The sequence below is a fragment of the Ixodes scapularis genome, unplaced genomic scaffold, assembly GCF_016920785.2.
Source record: "Ixodes scapularis isolate PalLabHiFi unplaced genomic scaffold, ASM1692078v2 PGA_scaffold1__304_contigs__length_218370807, whole genome shotgun sequence".
Taxonomy (NCBI): domain Eukaryota; kingdom Metazoa; phylum Arthropoda; class Arachnida; order Ixodida; family Ixodidae; genus Ixodes; species Ixodes scapularis.
In genome coordinates, this window is record NW_024609846.1 from 3,727,877 (window position 1) to 3,754,310 (window position 26,434).

The window sequence follows — 26,434 nt, forward strand, 5'->3', positions numbered from 1 at the left end:
GCTTGCTCACTTCACGGATCACCGGTGGCAGTCGTCGGTGGCATTCAGGATGCCAACCATGACGGCTTTTATAGAACTAAGTACGTCGCATCTCGGCCCTCAGGTACGTGGCGGCGCCATTCCACCCGCATGGCGCGACCGTGCTGCCGCTATCGGTTTCGCTTCTTCGCACATTGGAAGCAAAAAATACCAGTTTTTTTTAAATTTTACTTGAGACCTTGTTTTAACGTTTCATCGGCCTCAAAGTTGCACCCTTATGCAATGATGCGATTACCGCGTCATTTGCCCCAAAGTGGGTGTAAGTAATTACCCTGCTATAATTCTGCTATGTTTAGTCAAGCTATGAGAAAGTTGCACCAACATTGCTCCAAAAGTAACTTTCAATTTCACTACTCATTGTTACTTTAGGGTTGGAGGAATTGAACACTTTCAATTATTGCTTGGAGTAACATATTCAGTATGATATGCTTATCCATACATAATTGACAGTACTCGCAAGTTCCGCTATATTTGTCATTGTTCGTGGTGTGTCCGGGCGGGCTGGTTAGCTCCGTTGAGTGCGCTTCCCTCCGCGCACTGGTGCACTGCGGCGAAGCGACCCCGCGGATTAGACGTCACGATGTTTTGTATCTCGCTTCGCAGCAGCGCAGCTGTGTGCTGAGGGGAAGTGCGCTCCTTCAGAGCCAAATAGTGTATGTGCCTTCATCGTGCATTGGGAGAAAATAATTGAATTTGGTGTATGCTGATGTGGCTAATCCACCTTGCAGTAAAGATTTCAGAGTAAAACAACAGCTGGCATATGTACACATTTGGATTTCCTGAAGAGTTGCGCGCATTTTTTTCATAATTTTATTTTCAAATTCGAGGTTTGTGGAAGGATACTGGGGTACAGTAAGATGATTTCTAAATAACCTTGATTAGGTGTAGTTGGGCAGCATCATAGGTGTAAGTTTTTACTAGTGATCATTCATTTAGTTACTACCTCAATAAAGGCCTCCAACAGTTTGAGGGCACCTCAATAAAGGCCTCCAAGAGTTTGAGGGCAAAGTCAGGGAAAAATGGACTGAGCCTTAGTAGTGGGTGAATGGAAGATGGGAATAATCTTAACGAGTTCAGGTGGATCTTTCAAAAATACATTATCGCCACCATGCTTACTTTGCATAATAAAACTCTACCAAAAATTGCCATTGATGTGTACAAATTCAAAGTAAAAGCTTTGTTTTTATAACAGTTATGTCTCAGTAATAGGAACACTTCCGTACTTCATGAAAATCGTCCGTAATGTGAGCTGAGGAAGCCAAATTTGGAATATTAATAATAAAAACTTCTAAAGTAAAAAAGAAAAAGAAAGTTGTATTTTTCGTTTATACCGTGCCAAGAAATGAAAGTGATAGCTGTAGCATAATTGCGCAATGCGGGTGGAATGGTGCTGTCACATACCTGAGGATGGAGGTGCGACGTGGTTAATTCCCATAGCTGTCGTGGATGCATGCCACCGACGACTGCACCAGTGATCCGTGACGTAAGTAGACAAGCGTGGTGGAAGTTTCTAAAACCATACCACATTACGCGTAGCAACTGGGTACTGCGAAAATGGGATTTCGCATAACGCGAGTAATGCTTGAAAACAAGTCTTTCAAGCAGACGACGCATTGGTTCTTCCTCTGTTGCATAATTCTTGGAGGGATGCCAGAACTGCCCTTTTCGCTCGCTTCACGCAGCATGGTGGACGGGAAGCCCCGACTTCTTCTCGCAGCAAGGGGGTTGAGAAGAAGGGTTTTTCCATTCTTTAAGTACACAGCGACGATAAGGACGAAATCTCGGCAAAATGTCACCCATAAAGCTCTTATTTAAAAAAAATTTATTCTGACTATGAAAGCAAGCAAGCTACTTAAAATAAGAGTCATCCTCTGTTGCTGAAGTACCGGCACGATGATCTCCCCCGGGCTAATTATCCCGAGTCGAAATAAGTGTTGCAGAGCCCGAAACTAGCGCAGCGAGTGACCCCTCCGTTGTTTTCTTCGCAGGGCAACCGCAGGCCCCGAGTCTACAGGCCAACACCCCGGCCTCGGCCCCAACCCACCCGACGGCCGTCACCACCGCAACGTGCACCCCGACCACCACCACCACGACCAACGCCAGCAGCCCATGCGTGCCGAGTGCCCGCTCTAGTCCCCCCCTGGCCCGGCTGGTGCCGTCCCCCGCCCCACTGCAAAATGGGCCCTCGTGGCCCCCACCCCCTGCGGCCCCTTCGCCCGTGAGTCCCCCGGCAACGACGCGACCCCCGTCGCCCCCGCCGTGCGCGGCCCCTCAGCGGCCCCGGCTGGGCCCGAGTCCCGTGGCGCCCCCGCAGTGCCGGCCCCCGGGGGAGCCGCCCTCGCCCCCGGCCCCCTCGGCCCCGAGCCTGGTCTCGGAGCTGCTCTCGCAGCCCTCGTTCCTGTCCTCGGAAGCCCTCAATGGCAGCCACTCGTCCAACGGGTCGGCCCCAGGCGGGCTAGCGCCCCGCGACCTGCAGCTCTTCGGCGGCCGGACTCCGTCCTCGGCGGCCGGCACGCCAGCGCTGCGCAACGGCAGCCTGTTCGCCAACAGCTCGTCGCCGTCCCCGCTGTTGGCGAGCCACCTGGTGCACTCGGGCGGCGGGGCCAGCAGCCGGGAGAGCAGCGGCAGCGTTTCCAAGCCTGTGACCCCCGCCGCGGCTGCCCCCGCCCCGGCGCCCCTGTTCCCCTTCTCGCTGAGCCGGGCCTCGCCCCAGGGCTTCCTCTCGGCCGGCGCGCCCCAGACCGCGGCCGTGAGCCGGCCCGGCGTGGCCACCCCGCCCGGCCAGGCCCCGACCCCGACCCCCAGCCTGGGCAGCTCGCACTCCAACAGCAGCCTGTCCAGCCTCAGCCAGCTGAGCCAGTCGCTGCAGGGCAAGGAGAGCGGCCGCTCGCGCAACACGACGCCCTCGGCGCTGGCGCCCCTTGGGGCGGCCGTGCCGCCTCCGGGGAACTCTGCCGCGCCGTGCGGAGCCTCAGTCGGGGGCTACTCCACGGCGTCTTCCAACAGTCTCACCAGCCTGGTCTTCTCCAAGCCTTGGGTCAGGTGAGTTCATCAAACGATGCTCTTACACTGCTCAAATGTGGCAGTTGGAACCAAATGTCAAGGTTTGAGCGCAGAACTTTTCAGTGAGAAAATGGCTGTTAACCGAACCCGCAAATACATTGAGATGAATGGGGCCTGCTACTGGGCCCCATTTCCCTATTGAAAATTTCTGAAAAACTTTTTGAATCAATACGAGTAAGTTCTAAAACTTTGGTATCTGGCGACGCACGGTCTATTCTCACGATGCGAGAATCGCGGTTCTCTTTCTTTTAAACTCCTGGTACTTCTCGCATTTTTACAATTCCACTGGATGGTGGGCACCGAGACTTTTGCAGACAGGCTAACATGCTCTGTTGAGCCAAATCGTCACAATATTGGCAGCGTAGCAGCTGCTTGTTGTCTTTTCAGGCACGAATAGTAATTTCAGCTTCTGCTCGGAAAAGTATAACCTAATTTTGTTCCCTCGTGGGTATGATGCAACCGACACAAAACTTTGGAATTTCCTTTGGAATTCTTGACATTTGCGTCAATCTCTTCCCCCTCTAGGTCCCTAGGCAATTATGTCATTTGCCATTTTTGTAAGACGTTAATGGGGCGTGCTGTGACTGTTCCGGAATATACTTGAACTTCAGTAGAATGAAATACTGTTAAAAAGCACAGTTGGTTCTCTGCATAGCATTGTGTCACGTAAATTTTAGAAATTTTGGTTTAAATGCTTTAATTGCTGTCATTGTTATGTAGTTTGCAAAACAGAACTTTGTTTGTGTTTCAGGGAGTTTATATAAATTATCTATTTTCAGCAATCTGCAACCTTTCTAGGGCCCCGCATGTTTCCTTCTACATATGCTGTATTTACTGGCACATCTGGTTTAATGTGGAATCAACAGCTGTTGTAAAAACGAAGCCCAGGTTTGCAAGGCATGCTGGGCTTCGTGCGCAGATGCTGGTTGCTCGCTTTCATAGTTAGAGCAACATGTTGTGCTGATGAGCCGCCAATTGCACCTCATTTTAATGTTTTTGTTTTGGGCATGCACAATACAGCCTACGTTGCAAGCGGCACATTTATTTTCCACACTTGCAGAGTACTGCTTGGCCCACATTACTTTATCACCTTTATGGCACAAAGTATGCGACTGTAATAGGTTTAATTCAGACAATCTCGCACACAAAATGTTGTGTAACACTTAATCTAGGGGAAAAAGCAAGCGCTGTCTTCCCACCGTTGCATAAAATAATTGGGGTTGCGTGGATATTTAGACAGCGTGTAGTTGGTCAGCCATTTCAAAGTTGCGACGAGTCACTCGCTGTAGATGAGAAATTTAGGCAGTGCAGTACAACCGCTAGCCTGGGGTCTTTAACGTGCGCCACGCAGTAGTGGTACACGACCGCACGCCGGTACGATGCTCATTCAGATCGAAACGGGCAGGGGCGGGGGTTGAACCCAGATCCCTCGGTTCTGCAGCGTGAGCTTTCGCTCCATGCACTCCGAGCTGGTGTGCGCTAGCCCACTCGGCCACCGATCCCCCCCAAATTGCATCACCCACAAATCATGCAGCAAAACAAATTCCATAAGAAGACGAAATGGCTAGCTTCATGCAACCTAATAACTCATTTTAATGTCCAAATTTTAGTGCTTTCCAAAAGGTAAAATGAAAGGCCACGTCATCTTGCTACTCTCTGCTCACGAGGATTTTGAATGTATGCGGCAGTATGGGGCAGTTGGGAAATAACCCCTGCAGCGACAAAGATTTTATGGGAACATTAAAACGTTCCTTTATATTTTTGTTTTTTAGGACAGTACATTTTTTGTGCACAAAGGCCACATTTGGCACCCATTCTATCCCCTGCAGACTTGAAATGTTGTGTGTGGCTCGAATTTTCTTTCCTACTGGTTTCACTTTGGATGAGCCTCGTACTGGCACGCAAAAGAAGCTGCAGTAGGATTAAGTGGATTTGCTTCCTACTGTGTAAACATTTAACAAACTAATTTAAAACTACAACAGCAAAAATATCCCGTGCATGCTATGTGCACAAATATTTTTTTATCATAATAGCAAGAGTGCTTTATTCTTCTAGCCCAGCGTTGTCACTGATTTTTTTGTTTATAATTTTACAATGTACACAAAAGCTCACAGGTGCCAAGTCTCGTACTGCGTGCCCTACATGCCGAGCCTCCCGATGAAATACACAATATAATGCCTCTACAATGAAGTCAGTTTTATCTCGTGTCAAAAGTCAAGACTACATCGTACATGCTTCCATACTTTACTTTCATTGTTCACCCTCTCAATCCTGGCCCTGTCACATTGCCTATACGTCCTCCACTTTGCCACATCTTTCACGCTACTCTAGTCATCTTGTAGAAGAGTATAAACTCGTGCAAGCTGTCGATGCGTGGCAGAATAAAAAAAGCACCCGCTTCGTTCATTTCTTGGACTCGTCCTTCAGCCCTTTCGTGCCGTCATTGCTTAGCCCAGTTGCCCCGTTAGTGCATAGCGAGATTTTCAGTCTCCTTCATTCGCCCGCTTTAAGGTTGTCGTCATCGACCTACATCGCCAATTCGTAGCGTAACCACGCCAATATAACGTTTGCCTCATCCCCGCCGTTATTGTACGGGGCTTTACTGCGGAGGTTCGGTTGTACTGACATTCTCTCCTTTCTCTGCTCCAGTCCGAGCGCAGGCAGCTACCCGGGCGCCAGCAACGGGCCCCCCCTCGGGGTGGGAACGTCTCCGGTGCCCCACCACCGGCCCACGCCGCCCCCCGCACTCCCCTCCGGGGCCCCCGCGGGGGCGACCCCCCTGGGCAACAGCCACCACTTCCCGCCCCACCCGGGCATGTTTGCGGCCCCCATCCCACCCCCTCCGGCCCCGACGCTAGCCTCCTCTGCCCTGGGGCTGCCTGGCGGGCCCGCGGGCTACGTGGGGGACTCTCCCCTCTTGCCAAGTGAGTGTCCCAAGTAGGGATGGGAGTTGTGGGGGGGGGGAGTGAGCTGGAGTCACTGCAGTAGGTGAGAGCGGAAGAGTTCGGGGGAAGCTCATCCCACCTCTTTCCACCTTATCCGAGCGAACGCTGGCAGGGAGGCTGCCCCCTCTCCAACGTTCCCTCTGCTGAAGTAAAAAGAGGTGGGAGGACCTTCCGCGGAACTCTTCACCTGCCACCGATTACAGACATGTATCCAGCGTGCTGGAATTATCTTTTTTGGGGGCGAAGCATTGCCATCTTGAGTCTATTTGATGGCGGAGTTTGTTTGTGGCCACTCAAGTTTGAGCAAGCCATTTGAACTTTGCAGTGACCGATGGTTTTATAAATTTCTTGTGCACCAACATTTTCTTATGCCTGAACTTGACCACTATAGCAGCAGAGTGCTGATCATCCTTAATTGATCTCTTACAAAAAAAAACCTACAAATAAAGCTCTTTTCTTTAGCTCCAACAAAATTATGCTTTCTCAAATAAAGAGGTTGGGCAAATGAGCGCATGGGTTCGCACTGTCTCCGCTAGGGGTTGCCGCTCATGTTGCTGAATTTTGATGGTTGTGATGGTATTAAAAAGTAATTTTTGAGACGGTAAGAAAAGGAATGAAAGGATTTTCTTTTTGGTGATCGGTGCAGATGAGAAACGTTGCGAAAAAGTGCAGACGAGCTGGTGCATATTAATCATGATGTTTAAACTCTGAGACTGGGAAGGACCTTGATAAATTAGAAGGTACAGAAGAAAGCTGACAGAAAGCGTCTCAAAGTGACAGCGTCTCAAGGTGATTGCACAGCCAATTGCAACAAGACAAACGAAAAGGTTATTGGGAAAGAGAAAAAGAATTCTGATACTTTGAAATCTTAGCTACTGACCTTGAGGCAAGTTATGTGGAGGGAAAGTTATGTGGGGATTCTCCCCGCTTGCCAACTGGGTGTTTCCAATGGGGAGGGAAAAATATGACCCATATTGTGCTGGAGAAGAGGAAACAAAAAGGACAAGCAGACAACTAACATGGTTAGATGACGGGGCAGAACTAAAACAGGGCAGGGGACAAACTTAGCTGTTTTGTTTCTCATTAAAGACTGTGAGTATGGGGAAAGCTGTGGGGCCCCCTTTCCCTTATTTTGCCTGTTCCTGATTCCAATTGAATTTGCCCAGCCTAATTTGGGGGTGTTTGATGATTCTCAGTCTGTACCATTCTCGGTAATGGCACAGGTCAACTTACCCTGTTTGAAGTCCAAGTCAAAATATTCTGGCGGGCTAGTTGGTTATACATACTAAATTACAAATAGCGCTAAGACAAGGACAGACGAAGAACTGGACAGGACAGGCGCTGACTCACAACTGACGGTTTTATATACAACGATAAAGAAAAAGGTGAAGGAAGTGTCTGGTGTTGAAAAAAGAAGATATAAGTCTATTCTAGCCGGGGTGCTTTAAGAAGATTGTTAGACTAAAAAGACTTAAGCACAGTAGACCAAAACGAAAATATTAAAAATTAAACAAAGGTAATGATTTTGAACTATATACAATACTATTCTGAAGGCTTAGAAATTAACCTCTAGACCGTGAGAGACTAAATAAGAAGAAAAAATGAGCACAGAGCAAAATCAACCTTCGAATTACAAGTGACTCGTTTGAAAGCTTCGGGTTACCCCTTTCCAGTTCTGACTGAGATCGCCGAAAAGTTATTGACAAAGAACAAAAGAAGAGAAAAAAAAATCAAAGAGAAGAGACGCCGTCCGGCTGTTGTGCCTTACATCCACAAGATTTCGCACAACATGAAGAAGATAGCATCCACGTTTGATGTCCAAGTCGTAATATCGGCACCGGATAAATTAAAACAAATGTGCCCAAAAATCAACAATGTCAAGCAACAACATTATGAATGCGACGTAAACCACGTCAACTGCAACAGCGGAGTGGTGTATGAAATCTCTTTCACATGTGGGAAAGTGTATATAGGACAGACTGGACGCTGCATGAATACACGACTGAGAGAACATGCTCTGACCTTGAAGTCAACACCTTCTGGACATTTAGCTATGCATGTGCGAGATTGCTCCTGCACACCTTTGCTTTCGGACACAAAAGTGATCAGACGTTTTAAAGACAAGAGGAACAGGGAAATTTTTGAAGCACAGATCATACAAGCCAATGGAGAAAAATGCGTCTCCGCACCATCTTTGGCATTGACTGACCAAGAGGTTCAGTACTTGAACCACTATACATGACAATCTTCGTATTTACGTCTGCACGCGAGCGCATGGAGGTGGTGCACCGGGTGGGTCTTCGCGTTCGCGCCGGTATAGCTTTGGCTGTGGTGCCTGTTGGATCTAAAAAGGAAAATAGGCTGTACAAGGCACCGATCGGCGGCCTACGAACAATCACTTATTAATTTTCTTTTCATTTTTGATTCATTTTTTATTCTTATTTTGTCTCTCACAGTCTAGAGGTTATTTCCTAAGCCTTCAGAATAGTATCGTATATAGTTCAAAATCATTACCTTTGTTTCATTTTTAATATTTTCGTTTTGGTCTACTGTGCTTTAGTCTTTTCAGTCTAACAATCTTCTTAGAGCGCCCCGGCTAGAAATAGACTTACCGTAAAATCCTGAATTAACGCCCCCCTTTTCGCCGTAGATAATTGTCAAAAAAAGTGGGGTGGGCGATCTTTCAGTATTTAATAACCAAAATCACAAACAAAAATCGAGTAACGCGTGCGCCAAAGCAGCGTGGGTTTTTATTTCCCTAGCTCTCATCGCTGAAACCGTCAAACGACACATCGCTTTCGCTATCGAAGATTAAATATAACGCCTCGTCAATGAGGCTCTCGAGATCCTCGGGTCCATTGGTTATTGAAGCCAAACGGTCGTTGAGCTCGCCGTCCTCGGAACCATAGAGCCTTGTGGATATTCCGCACCGTTTGAACGAACTCCGCACGGTACCCTCGGAGACGGAGGCCCACGCCTGAGCCACCAAGTCCACAACCTCTTGATGCGACGGCTTGCGAAGGTTGCCCTTTGGAGTCACCGAACCTTTCCGGAAGAACGATGCTTAAATTCCACGCAGCGCGTCCTTGGAGGGCTTCATCCATGAGACGTCCGCGGGTTGCAAAATGGACGTGCAACCGCCCGGTATCAAGACGACGTCGGTGTCTTTTGCGTCGAGCGCTTCTCGGGCCGCCTCTGTCTTGTGTATGGGTGCTTGGTCCAGTATGAGCAGTCTCCTCACGTCGTCGGCGTTCGGGCCCCAAACTCTCCTAGTCCACTCCAGTAGGACGGGAGAGGTCATCCAACCGTTCTTGGAAGAAGTAACTCGCACATTTGCTGCAAGTACAACAAGTATAACATGAAATAACAGTTCGGGCCCTAAACGCACATTACACATGCTACGCCGATGAGTGAAGATATGCGAACTGCCCGATTTTATGGCCGAGCGCCGAAGCACGCGCAAGTGAGTAAGCTTCGGAAAGCCAGCAAGTCACGCGCCAACTGCTCGTGCGCTCAAGATGGCGCCGGCCAGAACGGCTACGCCATCTTTCGGAAATGGGGCGATACAAAACAAAACGGGCTGTGGCGTTTTGTCAATGGATGACGCAACAATCGCTCTATTTAAAAAAAAAAAAAAAATGCTGTCAGCCTTATTTTTACGTATTTCTAAGGCTTTGTTTCGACATTTATACCCTGAATGGTGATTAATTACAACATACCTGGAATCCTTAGAGAACAGAGTACTCGGGGGGGAATCCGGCCGGTTGGCTCCTTCAGTACGATCAAAGCAGGTAGCTTGATGCCCGCTGCCGTCGCGCACAAGGCCACCGTCATCCCTCGCCGAGCACAGCCGGTGTTGGCGATGCGAATACTCGACTCGCCGACAGCATTGTTGGTTCTCGCAGCAGGGCAATCCATCCGGACCATAGTCTGATCCATGTTGGCTATGTTGTAGCCCGAGTAGTTGTGCTCCAGGCGCAGAGTTGACACAGCCTTTCGGAACACCATAATTGCTTCAACGTAGCGGCAGGCAGCTTCTGACTTTCGTTGGTCCCCACCCGCATAGACACATTAAATCGCTTCTTCCAGTTAGCTATGTACTGGCATGACGCTTGGAAGTTTCCTAGGCCCATCTGTTCTGCCAGTTTCCGCGCATGCTCTAGAAGCAGGCGATTGCTGACTGCTCGACCGGCGGATCTCTCAGTCTCCAGGAAGTCAATCAGTGCGTCGTCGATTTCTTCACTAAAAACGGATCGTCCCCTACCTATTGCTCTCTTCAACTTGTTCGTTCCATGGCATTGTTGTAGAAGTACTTGGTAGCTCGTATTCCATTCCCGTACACGCTTCCGGTCAACTTCGAAATGGCGAGCAGTCTTGATCACGTTAGCTCCGTTCTTGCGGTGCCATTCCACGACTTCCACTTTCTTCTGGATGGTATAGCTGGACCTCATCCCGAGTATACACAAGAAACGTCTTCACAGTTTGCTGGTCGAAAGATTTTCTGGGGCTCTCGGGCGATCTGACGACAACGACTAAGTGACCTTCAACACTTTCCTGATGTCATTCAATAAGTGACCTTGACCGCTTTCCGGGTTCCTTCCGTTATCTTATCTCCCTTATTGTGTGTGGCCTCTTCTTTTTGGAAAGGGAATCCTAGGCTTTCCAAACCTTCACCCCTACCCTCCGGCACTTTTCTCAACCTTCGGGCATTGCTATTTTTGGAAGGTGGGTGACCTATCAGTATTCGAGGGAAACACGTATTCGAACATAAAAGCGGAGTGGGCGATCTATCGAGTGTGGGCGCTATTTCAGGATTTTACGGTATTTCTTTTTTCAACACCAGACACTTCCTTCACCTTCTTCTTTATCGTTGTATATAAAACCGTCAGTTGTGAGTTAGCACCTGTCCTGTCCACTTCTTCCTCTGTCCTTGTCTTAGTCCTATTTGTAATTTACTTTGAAGTCCAAGTCTTACGTTGTCCTTGGTTCTGTGGACCAGTGTGAAACTTCCTTTCTCTGTACAGAACTGCTAATAATGGGATTAATGTACTCTGCTCTTTTTTAGAATGCAGTAGTGGCCCTACTAGTGTCATCTTCTAATTATAAATTAAAGATTGAAAAAAAAAAAAAAAAGAAAGAAAGAAAAAAAAAGACAACTAAATTGGCGCTTTTAGTTTAGCGAACAGGTAAAGCAAGACGTCTCATACAGTAAAGCTTCTGCACCACTGTACTAGTCTGAAATGTACCGGTAATTTTTTTTTAGGTGAGCGAGGGAGGAGAGGTGTACTACCTAGACGGCGGCTCCACAGATATGTTTCTCGATTGTTTCGTACATTGTGGCTCATAGTTCCCTTGATTCTAGCTTGTAGCACTTAAGACTGTGCCACCTTCATTTCTAAAAAGCGCTACTGCATTGTGTTGGCATTCCCATCCTAACGTGGCCACTGTACCGTTGGTAGAAACCTCGAGCTCGAAGGAGTGTGGGCGACACGATCAGTGTCCTTGTTGCCTCCCCTGCAGATCAAGACCTGCTGCGGCGTGAGCTGGACACGCGGTTCCTGGCGTCCCAGGACAGGTCGATAGCGATCCCTCCACCGCCGTACATGCGGACGGAGCTTCACCAGCACCACGCACCTCACCAGCAGCACCTGCACCCACACAGCCCCTTCCTGCCACCCGCCCTGGCGGGCTCCCTGGTGCCACAGCCGGGCCCACACCTCGTGAGTTGGGCCATCCTTCTTGCTCTGTCTTCTCTGCAATGGCTTTCTGAACGTTTGTTGTCTGCTTCGCTTTAATAGATCACAATAAAAGCAATTTCGGAAATGAATCAAACATTGCAGCACCAAATATCGACCCTGTAAAGTTTCGGTGCTCTGGAGGGTTATGCATTTGTTGAGCATTTCGTAGATTTTAACTGCATTCTCCTATGTCTAAAACTAATGGATTCCCGGTCAGTTCCACGGTATATAGTGCCCTGTGTACAAATGGCTTTAGGAAAATGCTTTTCTGATTGCTGATAGATGATGGAGACAATGTACTTTACGGAGCTAAGCTTAGCTGTATGCCCCTAACCGTCGACGATTGTCTTCTCTCCTAAGGTTGCGACACAACGCCCAGAAATATTTAGAGGTCGGTTAAGTAAATGAAAAACAGGTAGACTTCCCACTTTATTTATTTTTTTTTTTTCCAGTTTCTGTTTCATCTTTTTTATTGATGCTATCTTTGCATTGTTTATAAGGGAGGAACTGAATGAACATGGAGGAAAGTTGAAAGCCAAATGACCGGGATGGTTCGGTTCTTTACTCAGAATTCAGCTTAGTGCTCGTCGGCCGTATTAGCAGTGTGGAGGGTTGGTTTTTAGCTCGTAGAGTGAGGCACATACTTAAACCCTCGTTTCTCTTGTTCGACAGTACGACAAGTTTCACACCAAGTTGGACTCTCCGTTCTATTCGAGGAGTGCGGTGAGTTACTTACAAGTCCGTCACCTTCTGTCTGTAGCTCAACATATAGATGTTTAAAACTTTTTCGCCTGGCACATCCAATTTACGATTTCACCATAATTTTATATTTAGCTTCGAATGGCTTCAACTCCTTCGAATACTTGCTCCTTCGAGGCCTAAATCATTAGACTCAGTTTACTGTAAATTTCCAGCACATTGGTGAGTTTGTTTTTGTAGCTCTGCGTTTTGACCAACAGGAGCCTTTAATATTTTAATTCTGCTCGTGAGGAAGCGATAAGCCGACTTTGATTACAAGGTGCCATTGACTTCATAAAAGTTGTAAATGGAGAGTGGGAGTAATTAGAAATCAAAGGTAGCAACTAAATTCGTGATGTAATATGCAATATACTAGATGCTTCACGCTTTGTATACAATATGCAGAGCCTATTACGTATGAAGTGGCCCCCCCTTTTTACGAGGCGTCACGAGTGACGCGTACATTGATTTTCACCTCTAGAAAGTCTGATTGTCGGACCGACTCTAAGCTCCGCTCGAACAAACGAGAGTTTGGTAGCAGCCGATCTGGCTGTACCGCCCCGGCTTTGTGACTGATATCTGTTGCGTGGGCTACTTACGACAACTGTGGGCTGTTGCATTCTTTGGATACCTCTTGAAGCCCCGATCACTCTGCCTTTGCTGGCTGCAGTTGGGGCTGTCGGGCTACACTGGCCTGTCGCCGCTCCTCAACCCAAGCATGACGTCTGGGACTCCCTTCGTTGCGCCCGGTCACCTAGCGGCATTTCAGCCAAAGGTAACCTCCCGGCTCAGAGGGTGCCTTGCATGGACTATTTAAATTGGGTGCAGCTCGTGCTAGCTCTTGACTGGCATGACTAGCCAGAGATGGGAAATGGCAAATTGGCATACTTGGGATTCGTAATACTCTTCTTTTTTTTACATTGGTAGAAGGGTAGGGTGACACCTACATTGAAAGTATGGTTAGAGTTGCCCAATTTTTCTCTCAGAGCCCCATGTCTGGAAACAATGGGAAGAGAGAAAGGGTTTGCCTCGAACCCCATATAACAAAAATAAACTCTAGGGGCAGGTAGTCTTGTTCTGGAACTCATTTAACGTGCAAGTTTCTACACACTTTTTTTTTTTTTTTTTAGGTTTGAACAGTTCTAACGTGCAAAAACGTTTTAATGAACCTGGCCACTCTGATTTTATGTCTCTGATAAATCATTAGGGCATTGGCTGTTTGTCTAATTTAGTATGAATAGAATATTTGGGGTAACTAAAGAAGATGGAAAGATGAAATTTTTCTTTGCTCATATTTATAATTTAGTTGTATGCTCGGAGAAGTGTGCTTATGTCGGTGGCACCTATTCGAGTCTCCGTCGCTGCTATTCTCGTGTGCTTGCTGCGAGTCTCAAAGTCAATTTTATGTTCGTGCGGTGCTCATTGCAAGACATGTGACGGAGTTTCTTGAGTTCCTTTTTGATGTCGGATGTATCGATCTGTCTAGATTGAACCCCTGCAGCCGTCGCCTTCTGCATGCATACCCTGCGTGTCAGCCTCGCGTGGACTGCCGCTTGAGTTGTTCTCTGTGCTTTTTGTGTCACCGTTAGAGGCCTTTGCGCAAACGGGTTGTCGAGAGACGCCCTTCTCTCGACAATTGTAATGTTTGCGGAGCTTGAGGCTGGAGCCCAAGTCTGGCGAAGCTCTGTGTAGAGGCACGCCCGTATCCCTGTGTCGAACCTGCGTGAACTCGTCTGTTCTGCTGTTTCAGATGAACCCCCTTGTCAAGAACAAGAACATGGTAATTCTAGCCTCATCCCTCATTCTAACACTATCTCGATTCAAAATACGAGACGAACACAAGGTGCAGTTGGATTATTGGGCTCGTCAGACTCTGAACTTTCCCCCGCATTCAGCGGTGGAGATTTTCGATTCTGTAGTACCTAGACAAAATTCTGCACTTTAGCTCATTATGCCGTCCGGTGTTCCGTAAGGAAAGTCCCACACGTTGAGTGAACGAAAAAGAAACCTTCGTCCTCGGAGGTGGTTTCTACCTTTGACCCTCTCGGTGCCACGAAAGAAAATGCCCGCCTCGTTCACTCACCCTCCTGACCGCTGCAGGCAGAGTGTCGCTTTGGGTAGAGGTTTCTCCCCCGTACAAAAGCCCGTACACTGCAGTCTGCTTCAGATCGTGAGTGAACCAGTCTCGTCGTGGTTCCGATAGGGGTAACCACGAAGCAAGACGTTAAGTTTAATGCGAGCTCCCCGCTAAAAGATGCCTAACTGGAAGAACCCAATACCGACGCGAGGTGTGTGACCCTACCTCGTGTCGGTGACAACCTTTCCCCGGTTTCTTCTGTAGACTACTCTTTGCCTCGTTACCCTGTGCATGCTTGCTTCTCAGAATGAAGTGGCCCCGTGGCTTGGCTCTCATTGTTGGACGGCTAGCGTTGCTTTGCTTTATCGTTTTCTGACAAGATGAGAATGCCGGGGTGTCTCTTTCGGATGCCCGACCACTAACATGCGCTCGTCGTCCGCCACCAATCTATTATGGCTGCGGGCGCGCGCCCGAGGCTCGTAAGATGTGGATGTATTATCAACTGTAGGAACAACTGAAAGGTTTTCCTGCCTTCTCATCCTGTCGGCAACTGTGGCTCTGTTTAGTTTGTTTGCTTATCTGTAGCTGTGTGCTTGTAGTGTGTGCTTTTAGGTTCCCTGGCTCGCTGTCTGGCTGGCTGTGGGGGTTGCGAAAACGGAAGCGTTACTTTTTGTTCCGCTACATTAGTTGGATCATCCTCAGTAATAGCACAAATAGAAATAGCGCACAAAAGACAAGGGACAAAAGAGAGATGCAAAGGACAAACAAAGTGCTTACTTACAACTCTTCTTATAATTTCTTCTTCTTCTTTTTCTACACCTGCTTAGTTGGGAGTGGTATGTGCGCTAGATCAGTTAATAGGCGCTTTACACATGTGCCACATTACAGCCGCCATTGCTGACCTTCCCTTGTCTTACCGAGATACCGAGTCACTGAAACGGACGTTGATGAGCCTCCGCAAAGGCCAATGCTGGGGAGAAGGGCACGGTAGAATCTAAAATGACAATAACCTGGACTGCTATGGTAATGTTGGAGTGAAGTAAACAGTAGAAGAGTAAACAAAAACTGAAGGTCGGTTCTGGCGGCACCCATGCAGATTTGCTGCAAAGCGTTTATAGATCCATACATACCAGTACAGATACCTACATACAAATGATATGCATACAGTCGCATACAACTGGTTCGGCAGCAATAAAATAGTGCTGCCATACCAATCCAATCCTTCTGAAATATAAAGCCAAGCTCAAGCCAGCAAAAAATCCAAGGTGGCAGCCTCTCGGTGGCCTGCACTCGTATCTAACTTTCGGACTGCAAAGTGTTAAAAAAATTAGTTGGTAATATGTACTATTTCAATTGGGTGAGTCACGGTTCTTTGTCAACATTCGGAATAACAAGCAAGTGTGAATTTTCGGCATCCGAAAAATCTGTCCGGGACTGTATATAAAGAGATAAAAACATGTATAAGCATACATACATATACATATATAAACATACAAACACACCCAGAAAGAATCCTTGCTAAAAATGTCCCACTAAATATTCCGATTCCTTCCCTGATAACGTTAGGGAAGGGGTGGGGTGCTGATGCAGTTCTGTTCATGTAGCAGTGATTCGTAACAATAGCACTTCATTCATAGCTATGCATGAATTACAATCAGAGATGTAAGTTTGTGCTTTATTCGTCTTTTATGTCTTCCTTTCGTCCCTTGTCTTTTGTGTGCTATTTGTATAATAATAATAATAAGCTTTATTTTTTATTTCCCATTACAGGTAATGATGGGGCCGAGAACAAAAGCCGCGATAGACGGCTTGACAAGCTCTCGGCCCCAGTTACATTCAGCAGCAGTCAGAGGGAACAAAATAAAATACAAAGGCATTCAATCAAAGAATAAGCACATTTAACGGATATCAATTACCTAGTTAATCTTTAAAGCATATCAATGTACAAAATCTACGTTTACATAATAAATACAAATACATGGACATGAAGGGAATTATTAACAACTTACCGAGAACAGAGAGATACAACATCGAAGATATACAAAACCAAATATCAGTAGACTACATCAAAGGTATACATGACAGAACGTAATGCATTTAAACTCAATTTATCTATATCAATATTGTGTAAAATTAGTGAATTGAGAAGTCTTGGGACCCGGTAGGCTAACATTTCTTTGCCAACATTCAATCGACACGTTGGTATTTGCCAATAATCGGGGTTACGAGTTTGATACGTTAAAACATGTTTTTGTAAATTTGACAATGTTACCAAGGAAGAGGTGTTATGTTGCAATTCTTTTTTAAGGCTTGTGGATAGTCTATGGCTATACATATTTTTGATACTAAGTATATTATAAATTTTGAATAAGTTTTCTGTATGCGACAAATAGGGTGCGTTTGCAATAGTTCTTAGTATTCTTTTTTGAATTAAGTGTACTTTCTCCAAGTTTGTTATTGTAGTTGTGCTCCAGACTAAAGAACAGTAATTCAAATGAGAATACAAGATAAATCACCAACTCGCTCAAGCGAGTTGGTGATTAACAAATAGGAGCTTTTTAACAGTCTGCTCGGAAAAAAAGTATAAATGATGCGGCGTTGTTTGGATTGGAACTAGTGTTTGTATACAACCCTATTCTGTCACAGGAGTGGGATCGGTTGGCACGTTCTTACAGATGCAGTCGGCTGTTGGAAATAACCTTAAATCATTGACAGCTTTTGAAGTGCGGGTTTGATGATACATTAATTTGATTTCATCTAAAGTGCCCCAATAGTTGCCGTTACATAAGTAAACACAGAAAGAGCCTTTGCAAGCCTCATACACTTGAAAGACCAGTTGGCTGTCGCATAGCAATGTACCATGAAATGTGCCTCGAAAAAAGGCTCGAAGTATATGGTAACATGACCTTATTCACTGAGATACACCTTTTGTTTATTAAAAAGACCCGCTTGTCTGATCTCTCGCACACAACACTGACAGCCAACGATTTAAATTTATGGAGGAAGATTTATGGGCAGAAAGCTAGTGATGTTAAGGAAAGAGGTTGCAGTGTGTTTGTGTAATTATGGCAAAATTAGATGTGTTGCTACCCATTCATACTGTCTGTGAACAAAATTTATTAATTTTTACATCAGATGAGAGAATTTTTAAATAACTGCAAGCACAGTCTGTTCTGCATTCCATTCTGTTTGGGTTGTTTTTATAAAATTCTCATCATAGTATTTTTTTTTTTATTATCTGAAACGAATGAAAACGATGCCAGGACATTACCCTCAAAATTCAAAACTTGGGAACTCAGTATTTATGAAGTAAAAAAACAATTTCCCAAAGCTGAGTTTGAAGTTTCCGCACGATCCGCTCCAATGCAGTGACGTCAAAGATTGAGTCGTCCTGCAACTCGACTTTCTCTCATCCCTCCGAACCGTCCCAACCCAAAGTGTAGTGTTTGCCCGGCCCGGAATCAACTGCTCTCCTCCGTGCGTGCCAGCTGTCGCTGTGAGCAAAAGACTCTCCACTTTTGAGTTTGAAGTTCTCTTGGGGTCCTTTCATCAATCTCACATTTTTTTAAACTGTGCGAGGTCGAAGAGAACACGCAGAGGACTTTTGTGAGCGACACGAGGGTTCTGCGTGAAAGGTCGCCCCAGCGAAGTCGCTACCGAAACAACGGTACACAGACACTAAACTCAGTTGTTTTGACTGTTTGATGATTTCCTTTTCGAAGTCTGAGAGGTCGTCGGGCACCTAAAAAAGACCACTTCGTCCGATTCCCCGACTCGCCGATTATCCTCGGTGCATGTGCCGAGTGCCGCCATGTTTTTTAAGGAGGATAAAAAGCCAGGAGGCGACATCCGTCCGGACTCCAATTTTCGGTATCAAAAAGTATAGCAATCAGAATTGCTTTAAAAAACATGTTTTACGAATGCCGTTATTAAATACTATAGAAATGTTGCTTACAAAGCTTCTAAATTTTCTAATCGATTACATTACAAATAAAAAGAAGCGAGGAGGAGAGAAAAGGGAGAGAAACACTGCAAAAATAAAAAAAAAAAATGCATGCACAAAAATAGGACCTGTGGGGTGTCAGTGCCCCTTTAAGCCTGATATAACGCAAAAGAGGCTGAAGGTGCTTTGTTTAGTTCTTTGCTGTAGAAAAAATGGAGAGAAGGGTCGCTGCTTGTGTAAAGAATTGGCAATTGAACAAATATAAGTAAACTTTAATCGAAAGAAAAACAAAAAAAAAAAAGTTTTGCATCTGGTTTTTTCAGTATGAGGAAAACTTGACAAGATGGCTTTGTTTCTAGTGGCCGTAATGTCTGTGACACATTTTCTTTCTTTTTTTAAGGCATACAAAAACAAAAGAAATAAGCCTATTGTTGGACACACCAATATATTGCACTCAAGTAAAAAAGTACATCAGGTATGTACTTTTTTTCTACTGACAAAGGTTTTTATAAACAAAAAGTATGCATTGAGAAAGCAGTAATCGAGAATAAAAGCAGACTTATTAGCTAGCACACAACACTGTCCAAATGGTTCCTTTAACCCTATGATTGAGACTCTCTAGAAGTATGTTGGAGATGTTTGTAGGCCAAATTCTAGAACATTAAATACCAACGGAGAACATGCAGCCTTTTATTATGGTTATGGCATGCATTCTGTACTAAGCGTCTTGAATAGTAGCTCCTGGGGACACAAAATCGGAGGTGGTGCTTTGGCTACGAATAAATTTCACATTATAGATGTGGTAGCTGACAGGCCTTTAAGGTCTTCTAAAGCTACTGAGCTTTAAAGTAGGTCACATCAAACATGGAGTGTTTTGCGTGTGGCAGGTGACTTAGGGCTCAGGCAACGGAAGGACTCATGAACGAGCATGTGCTCTGAAAATTCAGAAATGATTGAGCAATGTCCACATGCCTGGATGAGCCAGGCTTCCCTGCCGGTCTGAAAGGATCAAGGTGAAACAGCATACATTATGTGCATGTATGTAGGTGACCCCTTCTTGCAAAGAACACCCTGTCTGCTTCTTCGCAGACCAGGGGAGTGTTGGTCATTGCAATCTGTGAAAGGTAGATGAAGAAGCCCAGAAAATATTTGAACTTAAAATTGTGGTATGCACCTAGATTCTTAGCGTGTGTAACATTGCCTCAATATCTTGGTCTCTATTTCGGTACAAACCTTATCTAGGCTTATCGAACAAATTGCAGTGATTGGTATCATTGTGTTGTGCAATAAAGAGATGAACAACTATTTTTTTAAACTCTCGTGTGTGGAGTGGTAGATTCTTTGTCTCTGGTTTACCAGCTTTGAAGCACTTCCAGTGCCTGTCAGGCAGGCAGTCACTGACCTGCACCTGTCTCTTCCCTTGTGATCATTGCAGAAGTCTGGTCGCTGGTGTGCCATGCACGTGCGCATAGCCTGGGAGATCTACAAGCACCAGCAGAAGCAGCAGCAGCAGCAGCAGCAACAGCCCGGAGTGGGGCCCGACCCGGGGGTGATGCCCTCGCACAAGGGCCCCCCCGCCATGTCCGCCGGTCCCTCCCTGTCGTCTGCAGGCAAGGGGGACATGCTGCGGGCCCCCAACCACCACCTCTACTCTGCCATGCCCAGGCCACACGACCTTGCCAGCTTTCCCTCTGCCCTGCTGGGGGCTGCGGCCGCAGCGGCGGCAGGAGGTACCCTCTCTTTTAAAGGATCTGGGGTGAATTTCAGATGCTTTTCAAGCATGGAATGTTTTCTTACTAATTGCCTTAACCTTTGCCACTTAAAAAAAAAGTTGCAAAAAGCTTTTTGAGAATGGCAGCTGCTGCAGAGGTGGCCAGCTGCCAAGTTGTTCTCACTTCTGGGTCTAGCTGCATGGTAGTATCCCGTCAGTCAAGGGCACGCTCCTGCTTCTTGTGTCAACATTCCTTTCTCCCTAGCTGTTGTCACCTGAAGTTAGACCCCAAATTTTTTTTTAGATTCTGGGTATTTTACGCTTGCAACACGGGACTCAATTTTCCAGGGAACTTTCTAACAGTAAGGTTCGAGTCCTGACAGTAAAAATCTAGAGATTTAAATTTTTTTATATTTTTACAATGTATTTTTATTTTTTCTTATTAAAAGTATAAAATAATGCCTTAGCTGAATAGGTTTGCAGTATTGACTGTAGAAATAAAGCAATATAGGTGACCACATTTGCGCATTATCAGTCTCAATGGTTGCTCACAAATAAGTTCATTGTGTGCCAGGGCTGATGTTTTTATGACAGTTGGCCCAATTATTGCAAACAAAAGAAGAAAGCAGGTCATTTTTTTGGTACAAAGTTAAGATGTTTCAGCCCGTATGCTTTTTTTTAAAAATATATTAATCCTTTAGTATGTTTGTATGGCACTCGAGTTTTTACTATGCAACTAGATGTTTAAATCTGCATTTTGCTCTTAAGAATGAAGGGATAGCTCAAATGTCCTTCCTTTGCAGCTGGCCACGCACGGACTTCATTTGAAGCATCACCTCATGGAAACTTCCTCACGCCAAACCCCAGTCATATGAGTAAGTTGGCTGTTTGATGTAGGTTTTCACTAACATTTGTTATCTCTGAACTGTGGTTGTTGATTTTGTACAGTTGGTAACAAACAAGTGAACATTACAATTTCCACTGTCCTACTTTTGCCGATGATATGAAATATATGCGGAGGATAAAGGGTGCCTATTTGCTCGTATTAAAGACAAAATAATGTTTTCTGCAGCCTGGGATCTTGACTAGCTGTTATGGGCCAAGTGAGATTTGTTCATTTCCAGCTCGCAAATATTGTACTGACATGCCTCGCTCATCTTATTTAATTATGTGACAACTACAATGTCTGTAATGCCCCTAGAGCTGTTTGAGACAAGTAACCAGTGCACAGTCGTGAGGAATGAATCATGTTTTGTTCTGTTTTTATCTTCAGGCAGTTTGGTTGTTGAATTTGACTTGTCACACCTTTACAAAGCTTGCACTTTGGTTGGAGCTCACAATTTGACGCGCTTTTTTCCCCCAAATCTCGTAGCTCTACAACCTGACCTCGCGCAACAATCACAGTCATGGTTGTACTCGCAAAGATACGGTACGTTGGGGGAGGTAGTCATAGTTAGGGATCGCCTCATTTTTAGTGTGGACCTCCGTTAATCGAGCCAGCTGCTCATAGAGTGTAGACTCGACCAAAATTTTAACTTTGAGAGTTTTCTCTTGTGAAAATTCTTTGGCTGTATGAGGCAGCTAGATTCTATTCAATTTGCATAGTGTTCCAGACATAAACAGTGTTCTTGTTCCTTTTGTTTGTGTTTTGGGTGCTTATCTTTTTTATGGGCAGTTCTTGTCAGAAAGCACTTTTACAGGAACTTTAACTCTTTCCTTACTTCAGGTAAAAAGGCTGTTAAGGGGTGGTCTCAGTAAAACAATTGTTTAGATGCAATTTTCGTTATTAGATGTACCAAAGCACACCAAAATGTAGCTAAAGGAAGTTACATTTAAAAAAAAAACAGGAATTTCAAGCAAACTATTTGTTATATATAGCGTACCAAAAAAAAGACTTTTTTTTTACATAGAAGCAGAACTTTATACTTTATTTCAATGTGCCTTGCAAAGTAATACGAGTAAACAAAAATGCGAAGTACAGATTTTGTACCTTGCTGTTCAGGAAACAAATCCTACAAGTTTGAAAAGCCTCCGCGCAAAACTTCTTGTTCAGTAGAAGAAACAAAAAGTTAGCCTCCGTGATGACTGTACCACTTTCCGAACCCCCACCAAAGCGTTTCGTGCTACTTCGTAGCGTTATGCCGAAGTCGGAACCGGGCCGCCTTTTCGAAGAAAACTCGGTTAGTTTTGCTGCTGATTGCATGAAGTCGTGTCTATACGAGGTTGACACACTGCAGATTAAAAATAATGCTTTTGGAACACGTACAGTTTATTACAGAGGAAATAAATGCGCCCAGTGAGGAAAAGGAAACATACCAGCACGCACTTGGGGGGTAATCTCGGCTCGTTCGACCCACTTCCACAATTCAAACTAAAATCAAACGAATGAATGTCATCTTCTGACTTGCTGCTGCCACTGTCGCCCACAATATTGATTGCATATACACCAGAATCGCCATTCAAATGACGCTTCTGAGGAACATGACGAGGACGTCGTGCACTGTGCTTGCTACAATCACTCACGATCCTGGGACATCAAGGCCCCGTCAAAAATCGCCCCCTCGAGGAAAAGAAAAAAAATTTAAACCGAAACTCAAGGTGGAGTTTCTTCGTAACATCCTAGACAGCGCCACATGTCTAAAAACGGTGCGGGCGTGTTGAAATAGAGGTTTGAAATCCATCTATCAAATCGATAAATTTGAAAGGCACGGTAGGAAAGAGTTAAAAATGTGTAAGATAGGCGACACCAATTAACCCGCTTTAAGCTAACAGGAATTGCGATGGCATACAGGTGTGTGTTCGAGAGCAAAATCAAAACATTTTAGCATTGCCCGGTGCATTAAAGCGTATTGGCATTCGCAGTGTCATATGAGCTTTCAAAGAAGTATAAAAGAGCTGAATGCAAAAGCCACGAGTATTCATGCTTGGTTGACCTAGCTGTAAGGCCACGGTCACTAATATGCAGAGTTTCGGATGAGAGAGCTCCCAAGTATGTCGTCTTTCCCCGGTATGCAGTATCTTCTTGAAGAGCCACGCTTTCAGTACTTGTGAGAAACCTCGCTCAATATTCTGTTCGCTGTCCAAACAAGGGGTGTTGGTAAACTTCCACGTTTGCAGTTTACACTGTGCAGGATGGCAAGATCTTTTTCTGCCCCTGGTCTAGATAAAATCTTGCACGACACGACTGTTGGTTATACGAACCAACAAATACGAGGCCTTCCTTAACTTGTAATCGAAACTAATAACTACCGGTTGCATCTTACGAGCGATTTACCTGCGACTCGTATGGAGCACACGCGAGACGCACCCTCTAGGATACATTTTCTTTCTCACTCGGTGCCGTGGCTCTTGCCGAAGCTAGGAGGAGTCAACAATACGTTTGGGAGCATGACGGAAGACACCGAAAGGGACCGGTGCCTCGTCGGGCTCTTTGGACGGACCTTTTCGGGTCTTTCGGATCTGGTCCTAAAGATTCAGGGTTCCTAGCGCAACTGCACACATACGGTTGAAGGTTGTGTGCAGTTGACACATTGGAGACACGAAAAACCGAACACCTTGTCCCGTCAATGGCAATGTTAGTGTGTCGATCTTACATGAACAAGTGTCTTGTTTGTGCTATTTTGCGCGCAAGCATGCTTACTCACGCGTGCTACCTTTTTGCCCCCTCCGCCGCGTGCAGGCATGAGCAGGATGCCCGTGTCGACGTCTAGCAGCTCCATGAGCCGGTCGTCCTCCTCCTCGAGGGGCCTTCCCCCCGGCATGTCCCCCTTTGCCAGGCCGGGCTTCCCCAGCTTCGGCCCTCCTGCCAACAGCGCCTACGGCACCCTGGGGGGCCTCGGTAAGCGGCCATCGCCGGGCTCTTCGTAGAAGCACTTGCAAAGGGGTCGCAGTTTTGGGTCGGTGAAATGCGAGTCCACGATCAATGGCTGTTTTTTTTTGTGCTTGCGTCACTTAAAGGAGCCATGCAACGAGTTCAGTAAGGCAGGAGAGCTGCTAGATGCGCATGATTCAAGGTCAAGACCGAGGCACAATGAGGGACAGGTTGACGGAGGACACTGAAGACTTAGACAGGCAGCTGAGATTTATTTGCCAAAGCAGACGATAACGTGCCTGCCACCAGAACGAGTAACCATCCTCTATTGGCGACTTCTCTGAAATGGACGGCACCAAGTGGCTAGAAAGGAAAGCTGTCGCGACAGGTTCGTTTGCCGGCTTTCTCGAACGAATCGAATGTTCACAGTGCCTGGTAATCTAAAGAAGCTATGAAACTACCGTAATATCCCGAGTCATCGCCCACCCCCCTACCGCCTGAAATTCATTAAAAAAAGTAGGGTGGGCCATGTCTCGGTGGGTGAGCACAAACACTTGAAAAAAAAGCGGAAAAAACCGCCTATTTTTCTCTGCGTATCTATCGCTGATGCCCAAGAGATACATCAAACTCAAAACTCGATTTAGTTTCATTGTTTTATAGAAAAAAATGCTCACGAAAGAATATTTTACTATAGCGAAGTCCGTTGCTTGCATAGGCGCTAGAAACACCGCCGATCTGCATATAGTGCGAACGTTTGTTCCGTGAAAGAATGTCACCACTATGTTCTCCTAGTTAGTAAAAAAAAAAAAGAAAGAAAAGTCTACAAGAAAATAGAAAAACCGACCAGGCGCAACGAGCGAGCGAGCGAGCGAGCGGACCAAAGAAGCGACCAAGAGCAATGCTGGGAAAGCGGGAAAGCCGGCGGTCGCGTTGGCAAATACTTTGGCGTCGGGCCAAGTCGGGCGCCTTGTCAATTGCAAGCTCTTGCGCAACTTTCTTGTTTGGTGCGTACATACGTGCGTCCGTGCACGGCGGGCTATCAATGCACGGTTGGGACGCTCTCAAAGGTGGAACGGCTGCGCCATTTGCGCCATTTTGCGCCAAACGCATTTGTCTGCACCATCCTGCGCCATGTTGCGGAAACTGCGCCACAGCCAATACCTCGCGCCATTATGCGCCAAATCGCAAAACGTGCTCCAAAAAATACTATTGCGTCTTGGTTTCGGTTTCTATAGACTCGATTGGCAACAATGAGCGTGTTTAGCTTAGTCGGTCTTGCAATCATTTGTTCTGTTTATCCTCCCTGTGTATCCCGAGTCGGAAGCGCGCGAAAAAACTCGGGGGTCGGATTCCAAGCACTACACCACCTGCGACTGGATTTTTATTCTTCAACCATAAGCGGTTAATAAGCAAGTCACCCGAGGTGAGGTCGAGTCGTTAAGCGTCGGGTTGCCTGAGGCTCTGCAGCCCGGGATCTAGACGTCAGCCAGCTGAAAACGAATGAGCAGAAGATTCCTTTTAGTACTTCATCGTTAGAAGTTGGAACCGCATTTGCGCAAGATAAATCGGGATTTGATAGAACTGAAACGCGGTCCGATCCGAAACCTTGCCGGCCAGCCGCTCCAACGCGAGCGGTAGATCTGCTCGACGTAGAGTGCTAATCACACTTGTCTATAGCGCGCGAGCGTGCGGCTTTCTCCGGGGAGCGCTAGACTGGTGGCATTCGCGGAAAGTAAGCTAGTCACGTGGCGCAGCATGGAACGGCCCGCTCGAGGGGTGTCCTGCCCACTCTATCAGCTTGATAAGCGATATAAGTAAAGTGCTTTATGATATATTTTTGTGTTTTGATGACGACATCGTTGATACGCCTTCATGCTTTAGTTTGTTTATTGTTCGAACAATGATGTTTGTAAAAAGCGTGCGAGCAGCCTTCCGCGTTCGCCGCCAGCTGATAGAGTGCGCAGGACACCCCTCGAGCGGGCCGTTCCATGTTGCGCCACGTGACTAGCTTAGTTTTCGCGAATGCCACCAGTCTAGTGCTCCCCGGAGAAAGCCGCACGCTCGCGCGTTGTAGACAAGTGTGATTAGCACTGTACTTTATTTAACGTTGCTCCTGCTTATCGCTTCGAATAAGATAACTCCGTAATCGTAGTCTGCTACTTCGATATTGAGTTGCAATATAGGATAAACTCGAAATTTGTTGCCCTGTTCCTCCGCGCAACTGCACGTCCGTTGCCTATGCACGTCACCTGGTTCGCACATATAATTAGTGTGTTGAACACGTGTGGGTTGTGCGATAAGCAGTGCTGGTTTTCATTTTGAGCAGCTGAAAGCCACTCAGAAAATGTCAACGACACTGTCTTCAGAAA

General features: G+C 46.2%; 1 protein-coding gene across 2 annotated transcripts in view; it reads left to right on the forward strand.

Moving 5' to 3' along the window:
- The window catches only part of LOC8032139 (proline-rich protein 36), a 207,448-nt gene that overhangs the window by 171,015 nt on the left and 9,999 nt on the right, over positions 1–26,434 (forward strand). The window contains exons 5-13 of one of the 2 annotated variants that reach the window (XM_042290618.1): positions 2,028–3,081; positions 5,752–6,026; positions 11,568–11,767; positions 12,458–12,508; positions 13,194–13,298; positions 14,274–14,303; positions 19,979–20,273; positions 21,058–21,129; positions 23,934–24,092. In XM_042290618.1, coding sequence (XP_042146552.1) covers positions 2,028–3,081; positions 5,752–6,026; positions 11,568–11,767; positions 12,458–12,508; positions 13,194–13,298; positions 14,274–14,303; positions 19,979–20,273; positions 21,058–21,129; positions 23,934–24,092 — 2,241 coding nt within the window. The remainder of the gene's footprint in view (positions 1–2,027; positions 3,082–5,751; positions 6,027–11,567; positions 11,768–12,457; positions 12,509–13,193; positions 13,299–14,273; positions 14,304–19,978; positions 20,274–21,057; positions 21,130–23,933; positions 24,093–26,434) is intronic. The other variant, XM_040499957.2, reaches the window with a different exon arrangement.